Genomic DNA, 13,619 nt, shown 5'->3' with positions numbered 1-13,619 from the left:
AGGGATTCCCTCCAATGTAGTGCCACTGTTTAAATAATAAAATAACACTAATTCAAATTGGGGAGACCGTACCTGGCATGGCATGATACTTTTTGTGCGTATAAGGTACTAATTAAATGTTGTCAGTATACATTTTTTTTTTCCCAACATTTCGAGGTAGGTAATGTTTTTTGTTTGGCTACGAATATGAATATGAATATGATAGGTGATATAATTAGAGTTCTGATGAAGAGCAACGGTGGTAAAATCTAAAATCATATCTGTAATTGAATTTCACGTGCATGATATCTTGAATAATTTGTTTGATAAGTACAGAGTATCTTATTAATTGAGTTAAGTATTGATTTTTACGGAGCCCGTGCAAAACCGTGCGATACAATCCTAAAAAGACTACAATATATATATGGAGAATAGATATTTTGATTTTACGTCTTTGACGGTCAAACGCCTGTCTTACTGATGCAGTTACCGAGATAAAAAATAAAAAAATAATGTAAAAAATGTAAAAAAAAAATGTATTAGTATGTTAACGTCTTCTCACTCTATCGAGTTTAGGGTTTTGTACTCACAGTCACAGTCACAGAGTGGGAGACATAATTTCTCGAGGAGGATCCTATGCTACTTTAATTTAATTAATCTCTCTTTGTTTCTACTCTCATTTTTATACATCTCCCAAACTAAATCACCACCAAATTATTAACATGCTTTCCTCCTGCTTTTTGCTTAATTTCTTTTCTTATTTTTTTTTATTTTTTTTATTCAGTAGTAAAAGAAATTACTTTTGCAATTATCAACTACTATATAATAAGAGAAATTATATAGAATAGAAAGACATCATACATCAATTTCATATTATGGGGGACTTATAATTAAATTACAAAGGTATAACGTTAATGATACAATACAGCACGTTACACAAAAAATAGGAATATTGTCATATAAGAAATCTACTTCATTTGTGAGGACATGACGATTAATTTTTAATGTATTAATTATTTATATTTCATAAATAACGATAATAACAACTCTACTAATAAAAATCACAAAAATCAAGTCTCAAATATCTAAATACATTTGTTTAATTAGAAATGGTTTCCAAACATATGCATTTACATATATGACTATATATCACAGATCTACCTATACTATTTTGCAGACGAACTTGTATATATACATAAGTTTAATTAAAAATGGTGGCCAAACATATGTAATCATATATCTATTCACATTATATTTACCATTATATAATATCCACAATCAAATTTTAAAATATATAAATTATGTACCATATTTTTAGAGTGAGGATATGGTACTTTGCAATGCGCAGCTCGTTCTGTGGATTAGATTGATATCTGTATTTCTAAAGTCCCGATAATCGATTTGAACCGCTCAACATTATTATCATATGAAAATATACATGGAGACCAAATTTTATAATTTTTTTGGAATTACAAGTGATTTTCTACCTATATATAAAAAAAAATAGTTAAAAAATATAAAATTTGTCACCATGTATATTTTCATATGATAATAATGTTGAGCGGTTCATATCGACTATTTGGAGTTTAAAAATGAATATATAAATGTAATGCACGGAACGATCTGCACATTGCAATTACAAGTTGACAAACCCATTGTTAAATAGGGAGTAACATGAGGCATCTTCTGTGGGAGACTGAAACAATTGTGCATATTTATTTATTTTATGGGTTCGAGAAAGGCTTGGGGAATGAAAATATGAAAATGAAATGCCCCTTAAGACCCGCAACGCAAGACTAGGGTTTAATATCTCCACTGCCTCTCTTCTCTTCTCTTCTCTTCTCTTCACCTTTAATTTTTTCCTCTACTTTTTCTACTCCTGCTGCTTATAATGTTCTTTTTTGTCTTTAAATCTTTCTTGATCATGTTGTTAAAAAAAAAATAAAGGATAGGGAAGCAATTCTGACATAAAGACTTGCATGTGCGCAAAAATTACTCTAATTACCAACCGACTATGATTTCAGTTCTTCTATGCCCCTTGCTTATGTTGTCAACTGTGCAACTTACTGTGGCTCTGAATGGTGTTCAGTGTCAGAATTTTTCATAGTAAAAAAATTGTTCAAAATAAATGGTATGACTGAGATACGTAGCAAGATTAAAACGGCACCATTTCAGTGGTAATCTAATTTGTAAGCGTAAATATGCAATTTCATAAAAAAAAATATTAATATCAGTATGATACACAATTAATTAAGTGATTGATAAACTACAAACTGTAGCTAACAAGAATATTTAGGCAAGCATTAACTATATAAAAAAAAGACTAATTTAAAATATTTAAACTCACCTAGTTTTTATGATAATTGTGAATAAATGATATGCAAAACATAAGACTTCATGCTTTTGAATTTGCTGATATTCATTTAATTAAGATAGCAACCGATATAATTTTGTCAGCACTCTTATACTGTAAGAAAACAAAATATTTTTTTTGAAATAAAATTTGACCAACACTTAAAAACACTGTTTTTAAGTCTCTTATTATTTCAATTGTCAAGTTGGTAAATGTCATTTTTTGTTAATATATATATAATTCATTTTTTAAGTGAACAAGGTACTTTTAAATTTTTGGAAAATGGTACATGTTGTCTTTTATGTTCAATAATAACTGTTTTTTAGTAAAATTGAGAGTCATCATATATATCCTTCGTTCAGGTTGATACATTTTTTTTTTCATTGAACTAATTAAAGATTGGTTCTGACTTATGATATCTTGCGTGCAAAGTTTTTGAAATTTACAATGCTTTTTATTGCATTTTGCGCCACTTTTGTAATTACTTCATGATTTTCAAATACAAAGATTATTATAAAGGGGGAACATTATGCAAAAAACTTACAAATGACAAATCCATGAAAAATAAGAATAGTCTGAGGTCATAATCCCACCATTAATTCGAATAACACAGTTTACAAAACAAATGCTTGATTGGTAGGGGTGCAAACGGATCGGATAGTGGTAAAACCATATCCGTATCCGTTTTTATTTTCCGGATCCGGATACGGATCGGATATTAATCGGATACGGATACGGATACGGATATCCGCTTTTTATAATAGTGAATAACATAATTTTTTTCATAATTCATATTAAATTATATAATATATATCTATTATTCGGATACGGATAATTAAAATTCAAAACCATATCAGTATCCGTATCCGCACGGATATTCAGATATCGGATATCCGCATTAAATTTTCGGATACGGAGTCGGATACGGTCGGATAATATCCAACCCGTTTGCACCCCTATTGATTGGTCCAAAGTGCGTATATAGTGTCACACAGGGATTGCCACATAGCCTCAATCTTGACGAAAGTCTATAACCTATTAATGGTTGAATTTTGTGCGCTCGTGTGAGTTCTTTTGTCTAACTTTGTCAGATGGCAAGGTTTTTGCTGCCTTGACGATCTGACTTTACCTACGGGCTAATTGCCCAACCAAAAAAAAAAAAAAAGACAATCTGACAAATCAGATTTTTGTTATTTTGTGAATTTTAGATGAACTAGGTTTCAATATCATATGTTTTTCAATGATAGCTACAATTAGGTTGCACAAAAAGTTCGTAGTTCGTGATTCGATTTGAGTTCGATTCAGAAAAAGTTTGTAATTATTTCGATTCGAAATTAGTTTGTTCTAAAACAAATCAAACCAATTTGGTTCGAATCTTATCAAACTCAAAGTCAAACTGTGTATAGTTCGTTCGAAATTGGTTTGTGAACTATTTAGATTCGAATCTCAAATAATGCAACTAATGGCTTCATCCATCAATCTTTAATAATACAAGAACCAAACTTATATTAGATCTCAAAATTGTTAATATAATGTTAACTTATAAATAGGAAAATGCTTCAGCAATGGAAATAAGTTTCATTTGACTAAGTCCATGCTGTGATTTTAATCAATCCAGCAGCGTAAAAGGTAAGAGAATTTTGGACTGGCTCATAATTCATAAGTGTGAATTCATGAAATGTAAAAGGTAAAAGGAAATCGCGTGAATTTTGTTCCGAGTGAAGAAAACTAATGCACAAATTATCAGTGGCTACCAAAAGAATCCGTAGTTCGTGATTCGATTGACTTCAATTTGATTCGGAAAAAAACAATTAATTCGTTTGATTGAAGTTCATTCTGAACAAATCAAACTAGTTCGGTTCAAATCTTATTCAAACTCAAACTCAAACTGAAATAAATTTGATTTGGTTCAATTCGTTTGCAGCCCTAGCTACAATCTTCTTTTACTATCAATATTCAATATCATTACTGTTATAAATATTTGATTATTTTTATGAGAGATGCTTTCAATAAAATTTTATAATTTTTAATTTCACATTATAGTAGATCGAATGAACTAACAATAAACGAAGAATATTATGAATTTAAGATGTATTAATTTTAATGCATTTCTTTATTTTTATATTGATCTAGTATAAATAAACTTAAAAAAAATATATTAAGTCGGCACATCTCTTATAAAAAGGAAAAAAAAAAAATCAACAATTCAACGGTTTAAATTTGACAGTTAAATTTATATAAAGAAAAAAATGTGTGATTTTTTAGAGCACAAAAATCTTGTGAGATTAGAGAACCTTCACCATTTTATATTTACTTGTATACCTTCTTCCGTAAAGATTAAGCAATGGTAATTACTAATTGGGAACAAAGTCAAATTAAGGATAAGTCCAACTTACATGACTAAATTAATTAATAAACTGAATGTCACCGGCCATATTTACCTAATTAATTCATTGTTTTATGTTTTTTCATTTGTCAATTAGCACACTAGTTGTTTTCCTTGTACATAATTTTTAAATAAAATGAAATGCAATTGACATATATGTATAATCAGGGACTGATCCAGAATTTTCGTCGGGGAGCAAAAATATATCAAAGCGGGTTTAAATAGCTAATTGGATTTAGACTTATTAACTAATTGGGTACTCGATTAAAAAAAAATGCTCTGATTTGTAATTTATGATATTTTAATTACTTATTATTCTAATTACCAATCATAATTCAAGAAATTTATTTTGATTTTAACACTAAATATAATTCAAATTACAAATCAAATATTCAGAGGGGGGCAAAAAAAATTTTAGAAGGGAACATAGTCAATCAGTATCAATAGATCACTACTAAAATTCAAAATCCAGGGACTGTTACATGCTGGATCCTCCCCTGTGTATAATGCATTGTATATTAATTATTTTTATCGATTATTTTGAAATAAATGAATTTTATTAATTTTATCTTCTACTTAAGAGAGACACCTGTTGTTGAGCAGTCCAGTCTATAGCTACCTATATATAAGAGCACATCCATTTTTCTTGGAGTAATGTTCCCACTATTATCTACCTATTATATCTCTTTGCCTTCTCTATCTCCTTCTTCTTCATTGTAAAACCGTATCCTTGCAAATGGCCTCTTTAAATTATAATTGGTTAGGCTTCTCCCTTTGTCCCCAGGAGCTCCCATCAGCTCAGATCACACATCTCTCCACAGACTCCGCTCCAAATGCTTCTTCATATGGAATCTTAGAAGGTAAATATACAAAACTTCTCACAAACATATCAATCCCTTTAAATATATATATAGCAAGTGCATATTCTCAACCTTTTGCAATATGTATATATAACAGATTGGAACATGAAGAGCTCCTCTGAGCTATCTGCGCTTGTTGAGTCGAGTACCAATCAGCCGAAACTCGAAGATTTTCTTGGTGGCATCTCCTTCGCTGATCACAATCATAAAATTGCTAACGGATACCTCTACGATGGACCCGTTGTTGCTTCCAATAATAATGCAGTTACCAATGTAAACACCACCAACAATAGTAGCTCTATCGGGCTCTCTACTATCAAGAGCTGGCTCCGGAGCCAGCCTGCTCAGGCACCGGCAAGTCAAGATATAAGCGAGAACAAGAGTATTGATGCAAACAGTAGCTCGGAGAATAATCCGGCGAGTTCTCAGAACCTGTCTTTAACAATGAGTAATGGTGTGGAGTCAAAGCAGGGAAATCAAATCGTTGCTAGTAACGAGCCGGCTGAAGCGGCTCCAAGGAAGGCGGTTGATACATTCGGGCAAAGGACCTCGATCTATCGGGGCGTTACAAGGTGTAATATTGTTGCCAACATATAATTAGCTATTATCTTTTTTCCTTCTTTTTGCTTTCAAACAATCCTCCAAAAATGGCAGCTTAATGTGATTTTTTCATCTTCAGTTCAGTGCTTAATTACTATATATTTGATAATAGCAAAAAATAAATCCAATGTTAAGTTAACTATTGTTTTCCAGGCATAGATGGACGGGTCGCTATGAGGCTCATCTTTGGGATAATACATGCAAAAGAGAAGGGCAAAACCGAAAGGGCAGACAAGGTATGAAAAATTATATTAATTAGCTCATTTCTTGTTCTTTTCCAGTCTCTCTCTCTGCTTTTTTTTTTTTTTTTTTGTTCTTGTTCACATGCATTTTTACTAACTATCTTTTCGTATTGTTTTCATTTTCATTTGGCTTGGAATATCTTCAAAAACTTGTTATGTCGGTGCAGTCTATCTTGGTAAGTTTATATATTAAATATTTTTTATAAATCAAAACAACGTTTTAACTTTGTTTTATCTTTGAAATGTACTACTAAATTTATTTAGTTTATTACATATCTCATACTATATATGCCATTTTTTTTTTTTTATTTAGGTGGTTATGACAAAGAAGACAAGGCTGCTAGGTCTTACGATCTGGCCGCACTCAAGTATTGGGGACCTACAACAACAACGAACTTTCCGGTATGCTAAAGAAAAATAAGCAACATTTGTTTGAAACCAGTAATTACTGGTACAATACTAAATATTTCATTGAAAAAGTTAATACGCAGGAGCATTGTCAGGATTTTTATCAGGAGTAGACAAAACAAAATTTACTAATATGACTAGTGGGTTGCAAACTGCCATGAATTAACTAATTCAGACCGTGAGTTGTCCATAAATACAACAATATATAACAACCAAGAACCTTAAATAATAATAATAACAACTAAGCCTTTATTTCCAAACAATTTGTCCATAAATAAACAAAAATTTCTCCGGAAGTAGGCAACAACTCGATTATACATAGACCTATACCATGGTTTTCAAAATTCATGGATAGGCAAGTCAGTACTGTTATGCAGAATATAAATTAAATGAAGCCTCAATGAGACCAATGTAGCATTATTGGTGCAAGTGTTTGATAATGTTAGTGTACGTCCTTCAAATTAAGTTAAAAAAAAAAAAAAGTGTTTTGTAATGTGTTAGCACTCTTATAATTTCCTATTTGAATTAAAGTTCTGACCAGTCAACCCATGTCGATTGCATATTTCAGGTTAGTAATTATGAGAAAGAACTGGAGGAGATGAAGCACATGACAAGGCAGGAATTTGTGGCATCTCTAAGAAGGTACCATGATTATAAAAGATTTATCTCTAGACTAATGTGTACGTACCATTATTCTCTTGTATTATGTATCTAATTATAAATGGTTCAAAACTTGTATAGGAAAAGCAGTGGATTTTCTCGTGGGGCATCGATCTACAGGGGAGTAACTAGGTAAAAGTCTCTTTCTTTATATATATATATATATATATATATATAGATATACACTTTAGTAAAGTAATCAGAAATTCAGCATACAGCTGTTTTTCTTTTTATTAGTTCTATATGCGTCTGACTTTCTCCTTTTCCTCTTTTATTATTTTTCAGTAGAAGTACTGATGATATTCAAAATATATATATAAATTTATGTATCTTGTACAGGCATCATCAGCATGGAAGGTGGCAGGCAAGGATAGGAAGAGTTGCAGGGAACAAGGATCTTTACTTAGGGACCTTTAGTAAGTCTAATCAAATATATATTTTCTTTTAAGAGCAACTTGGTATCTACCAATATTAATCAAGTGCTAATTAATAGCGAGTTTCAAATGGTGTACTTTTTCCAGCTCATGTTGAGAAATGTCTCCGTTTACCATGGCAGGAAGTCAAATAATTAACTAGAAAATAATTAAAACCTAACACCTTGCATGCATGCATGCACTCATTAATACAATAAGCTTTAACTCATGTTGCAATGTAGGTACCCAAGAGGAAGCAGCTGAGGCCTATGACATAGCCGCAATCAAGTTTCGAGGCCTAAATGCGGTCACAAACTTTGAGATGAGCCGCTACGATGTAAAGAGCATCCTCGAGAGTAACTGTCTGCCGATTGGCAGTGCTGCAAAGCGTCTCAAAGAGAGCTCAAGTCTTGCCAACTCATGCCTTGATAACCACCTCGCTTCTCAACTAACAGATGTATCCGGTAATAATTCGTATGGCTCCGTTCAGGCTCCGCCATTTGGCCTATACTACCCATACAACCACGCGCAAATGGGAAATAACATGCACAACTTTTTTCAATCGGCAACAACAATGGAGCATAGCACAGGTTCCAATTCCCAAATGTTCGATGGAAGTTGTTACCAGAGTTACTCTACGGATGCTGGTGGTAGGTTTTTAATGACAGCCGGTAATTTGGCTACTGAGCAACACAGCCATAGTGGAAGTATGTACGGAGGTCTTGCCGAAGCAAAATGTAATGTTAATAATGTCGGATATATGAACGTTGCGGCGGGTCGGGAGGCTTATGAATCTGGTACAAATGGAGCATGGGGGATTGTTCCAGGTGAAACTCATCAAACCATGGCATCAAGTGTTAATAGTGCGCTTGGTATCGGTCAGGGACCGCCTGTTTTTACTGTGTGGAATGACATGTAGGGTTAGCTAACAAGTCAAGGTACAGTTGTTAGAGCTCACTAGCTAGGTTTTGATCATGAAGCTTACAAATTAATAGGATTTAGCAGGAAGGTAGAAACCAGTACTTCTGTACGTTAAAGATAAAAAGTTTTGACTGATAACTAATCACCGTTCCTTGTTAACCAAGATAATAGATGCTTGATCCTACGTACAACATTGAAAGTAAATCCTACTAGATAAGATAATAGGTGCTTTAAAAAAATGTTTCTTAATTATTGTATCTCTTGTAGCGCTTAATTTGTCAGATGGCAGTTTTGCTTTTCCATATACATTCAACATTTTGCCCATCATATATCTACTGTTATTAGTTGAATTTCTTTCAGAAAAAATTGCCATTACTGAGTTGACACTTTTTGCTAGTGATCTTAAGTTACAGCACTATACAGTCTCATTCTCTACGTAACGTAACATTTGTATGTTTCACTTTATCAGAAGCCCAAAGTTGTTTTTTAACAGAGGAACTAAAATGGGCTCTGTGATTTAGAAGGCCCGAAATGGATAATATTCTCCAAAACCCATGGCCCATTTGTTTACCTATTTGGAGCTTATTCTTTGGATTAAAAAAATTGGCGCTTGAGTTTGACTGTTTGACTGTTTGACAATGAATGGAATTTATCTGATTGAAATCGGATAATTCAACCATTCATAGCAAGTCAATCATGCATTTTCCACAATAAGTTTCAGTCTCCTGCTCTTTTAGCTTAGTCAAGGACTGTTCATAACTGTGACCTTAACACAGAAGAAGAATTTGACCCAAAATATTTGTTTTCGATCTTAATTTGACATTGTAAACGTGATCAAGTTTCCTTCCTGCTAATTTACAGCACCATCCAGTCTGTCTATTAACATTTATCAGACTGCTTCCAATTCACTGTTACTAGTTTGAGACAAGAGTTCTTGGAATATTTTTTCAAGAGATCATGTAGCCAGAGGAGGAAACCCACTGTTACAATTTACTTGAAGATATGAAAGCAAAAGAACAAAATCACATGAACAGTTGTTCAAGTAATCAAGCTAACCATAGAAGCATATCCAAAAAGAATCCAAATATAAACTGGCAGATGATCCAAAGTACCTCCCTCAAAAGGGCTATACTAAAGCTAACCCAAAGTCTAAAGCATCTATAATCAATTCAAGTTATTTAAGGTAAAGAAATAAAAGCATATCTTGAAAAAGCTTAAAAGATGATATACAAGCACAGCAAAGTATATACTTTCCAGAACAGTGGAGTACTCATAGCTACGCAAATCTCCACAAAGTACAACTCATGCAAATTAAACCAAGTATTAGTTTGGCATGGTACCAGAATATCAGCAAAAGATGTACCATTCTATACCTAACAAACTTGATCTTAGTCAATTCAGTATAGTTTGGCATAGCGAAATGTCGACATAGCATGTCAATACAGTATAATTAACTGAACTGAAATAGCAAGGCAAAAGTATAATGCTTAACAAATTTGATCTTAGTCACAAGAGTCAGGAAGTATGTTTGATATGTAATGCATAATGCTACAAATTTTGTCATTACAATGCAAAATGAAATCAAGAATTGCATCAAATTTTTCATCAAAAAAAGGAAAAAGAATTTCATCAAATTGAAGTGCTCTTTAGAGGCCATAAAGGTTAAAGTCATACTTGCTAAGAAAAGAGCCTAAAAACAAACATGCCTCGCAAACTTGTCTTTTATTAAGCGGTTGGTATCGTACTAGTTGTGTCAGGTATGATGTGTAACAGTATTTAATTGCTCCATAAACCATTAAGAAAGCACATCATTAACATGAATTACAAGGGCTATTTTTTTTCCTAATTTTGGCAGCACGAATCAAATTGGAAGATCATAAACAAGCACCAATTAAACTCAAATAATAGAGAATTAAGTTGAACTTAATCTTCAAATTAGTTTGCGAACATTTCCAATTCTCACCTTGCTCTCTGTCAACTCCTAATTCCTAGTACAAGACATAACAGCTAATGCAAAACAATCATTGCATAATAATTCCATAACAATAACACCATAAAACTCAAATCTTAATTATCTTGGCTGCTCGTACCACCGGATTATTCTTCATAATCTCTGCTCTACCAGCGGCCTTATAATCGAAGGAACAATCATGTGAATCGCTGTACCGGTGTGTGCCACAAAAGAGATTGTCACACCGGCACCTGAAACCTGTCAAGCCAACTCTTTTGCGGCATATCGTGCATCGAAGTATTGACTTTATTGAACCCAATAAGGGTTTTGGTGGATCAATTTCTTCGGTTGAGTCTGATTTGGTAAGTTTGGTCGCTGCCACAGGAACGGACACAGAGTTGTTGACCTCAGCTTTCTCAGTTAATTGAGAGAGAATTTCTTGTGGGGGGCTGAGGAAAAGAGAAGGTGGGTTTGTAGGAGGTGCTTGAGCTGGATTTGGTGGTGATGTGGAAGAAGGAGATGAGGGTTTGAGAAGCTCTGCTTCATCTTCTCCAAGATTGCACCTTTCTCCTACCATTTTTTTTTTTTTTTTTGGTTTCCCTTCTCTTTAGATTTGTGGATTCAGAACTCAAATGAAGAAAATAAGACCCAAGATTGACAAGTGTGTGGATTTAAAGGAGATGAGCTGGTTATTAGTTGAGCAAATTAAATGAAATGGGAAAAGGCTAATTTAAGCTCAAGCAAAGACTTTTCTCAGCCAAATGAGGACAGATTGGAAATCCAACGAGGATTCTGAGCGAATTTAAAAAAAGAATCGAACTTGAATTGGTAAACAAGTCAAGAGGTGGCGCTGTATATCACCTGGCTATTTTGAATTTTCTGAGCAAGAATTGATGAAGAAATCGACCAATTAAAGGTGAGATTGCAATTTCCAGGCAAGCTAATCGATCTGCATCTAATCGATCTGGGAATTGGGGGTAAAAGAGGGGGACGATTTGGGGGAAATGGGAGAGAAGGAGAGAAGGGAAAGGTGGAATCGTGGAAGGCTTTGGAAAAAGAACGATGGATGGAGAGAGAAGAATACGAAAATTGGAAGATTGATTGATAAATAAGCTGAATAAATAATATTATCAGATAGCCAATAAAGAATTTCAGTCTTTTGTGTTACAGGAGCAAAACAATGCTGTAATTGTAAACAAACAAACCAATTTTAATCTTTCTGTGCTGAAATGATATTTCGCTCCCAAACTGCTTCCAAACGCCAACGTACTGCTGTTTGGAATCCGATTTAAATTCATTAATTAATTGAATATTCCATAAAAAAAAAATATTTTACTTGTAGTTTTCAATAATATGACTTGTATTCTAATTATCAATCATAATTCAAGAATTTATTGGAAGATTGATAAATAAGCTAAATAAATAAGCTTTGAACTTCAATAGAAATAATGTCAAACCACGAATATGTAATATTCACAACAAATTTATTTGATTACTAGTGTAACATTCATAAAAATTATCAAACAGAACTATAGACATTTTTTAATGACTTGGATAGGACTCATATCAAATTTGGTGCAATTTTAAAAATCAATTGAGCATCCTTTAAACATTTTGGAAGATTCAAATATTTGTTTTATTGACTTTTGTTTCATGACCAACAAAATATCAAATTATATCAAAATCGATAAATATTTTACTTTATCAAAAAAAGAAGGCTGGCTAGTACAACATCGGTGTCATATGACATTAATTTCAAAATTGATTTAATAGACTTCAAACGAAAAAACCAAACTGTTCAAACCGATTTAAGTTTACATGCAAATATTTTAGTATCAAATTAAGCGGTAAAAAATGTTGAAAAATGAATGTATTAAAATTAACAAACTTACACATTTGACCGCTTGACTTGATACTAAAGAAATTTGAAAAATTATAAATTTTGCATGAAACACACAACTAATGAAGTAGATCGGTTTGAACAGTTTAGATTCACCGTTTGAAGTCGATTCGATAGGTTTTAAAGTTGGTGTTATATAAACTGAAATGACACTGATGTTATACTAGCCAAGCTCCAAAAAAGGGCTTAGTTTTATCAATATGTAGGTAGATTTTTTTTTCAATAAATTTCAATGAGTGAATATTTTTTTTAAGCAGCATTAAAATCTTAAAAATGACCATATTCACCCCCTCTCATTATAAAATACATTGATTAGGTAGCTTTTAGGTTCCAACAGTTTGTAATGTATCTCTTTCGAATTTTATATTAGTGGCTCCCCTCCCATTATAAAATACATTTGTTGTAATATATGTAGTATATAATTCATTAATTCTATGAAATAAATTTTTATTCTGCCAAGGATGATATAGTGTTTATATTATATTATAAATTCACAATTATTTCATAAATACAGAGACTTGAATTAAAGTTAATAACATAAAAACTAACATAATTTCAGAGTCATTTCATAAAAAAATGATAATTAGATAATATTGACAATAAATTTACTTTACTAATACGATGTTGCTTATTAAAAAAAAAAATACAGAAATAAACCGAAGATGGCTTCTTAATGATTTAGATATATGACTTGTATCCAATTTGGTGTGGTTTTAAGTATCAATTGACCATTCATCATACAATTTTAAAAAAAAAATCAAAGAGTTGGTTTTATTGACATTGATTGATGACTAATAAAATCTAGAACTGTACCAAAATTGATAGATATTCTATAAAATTAAAAAAGGATTAGGTTTTATCAGTACCTAAATAACTTTTATTTTAAGAAATTTCAAACAGACTTTACAATTATAAAATAAGTTTGTTGAAATATATCTCTTTTTAG

The 13,619-nt window shown here is 32.1% G+C and overlaps 2 protein-coding genes across 2 annotated transcripts; one reads left to right on the top strand and one right to left on the bottom strand.

Moving 5' to 3' along the window:
• Nucleotides 1-5,461: 5,461 nt before the first annotated feature.
• Nucleotides 5,462-9,127, top strand: LOC144575714 (AP2-like ethylene-responsive transcription factor AIL1). Its single transcript, XM_078325952.1, has 9 exons — nt 5,462-5,578; nt 5,676-6,150; nt 6,332-6,414; nt 6,588-6,596; nt 6,734-6,822; nt 7,397-7,470; nt 7,570-7,620; nt 7,828-7,904; nt 8,144-9,127. Exons 2-9 carry the CDS (start codon nt 5,684-5,686, stop codon nt 8,818-8,820), a joined length of 1,527 nt encoding a protein of 508 aa, XP_078182078.1. The 5' UTR covers nt 5,462-5,578; nt 5,676-5,683; the 3' UTR covers nt 8,821-9,127.
• A 1,597-nt stretch (nt 9,128-10,724) lies between these two features.
• Nucleotides 10,725-11,855, bottom strand: LOC144575617 (zinc finger A20 and AN1 domain-containing stress-associated protein 9-like). Its single transcript, XM_078325823.1, has one exon. The coding sequence runs from the start codon at nt 11,348-11,350 to the stop codon at nt 10,883-10,885; it is 468 nt and encodes a 155-aa protein (XP_078181949.1). The 5' UTR covers nt 11,351-11,855; the 3' UTR covers nt 10,725-10,882.
• Nucleotides 11,856-13,619: the final 1,764 nt, after the last annotated feature.

The sequence above is a fragment of the Carex rostrata genome, chromosome 24 (assembly GCF_964058835.1).
Source record: "Carex rostrata chromosome 24, lpCarRost1.2, whole genome shotgun sequence".
NCBI classification, from domain to species: domain Eukaryota; kingdom Viridiplantae; phylum Streptophyta; class Magnoliopsida; order Poales; family Cyperaceae; genus Carex; species Carex rostrata.
The sequence above is the reverse complement of the archived record's forward strand: the minus strand, read 5'-3'. Positions and strand labels throughout refer to the sequence as shown.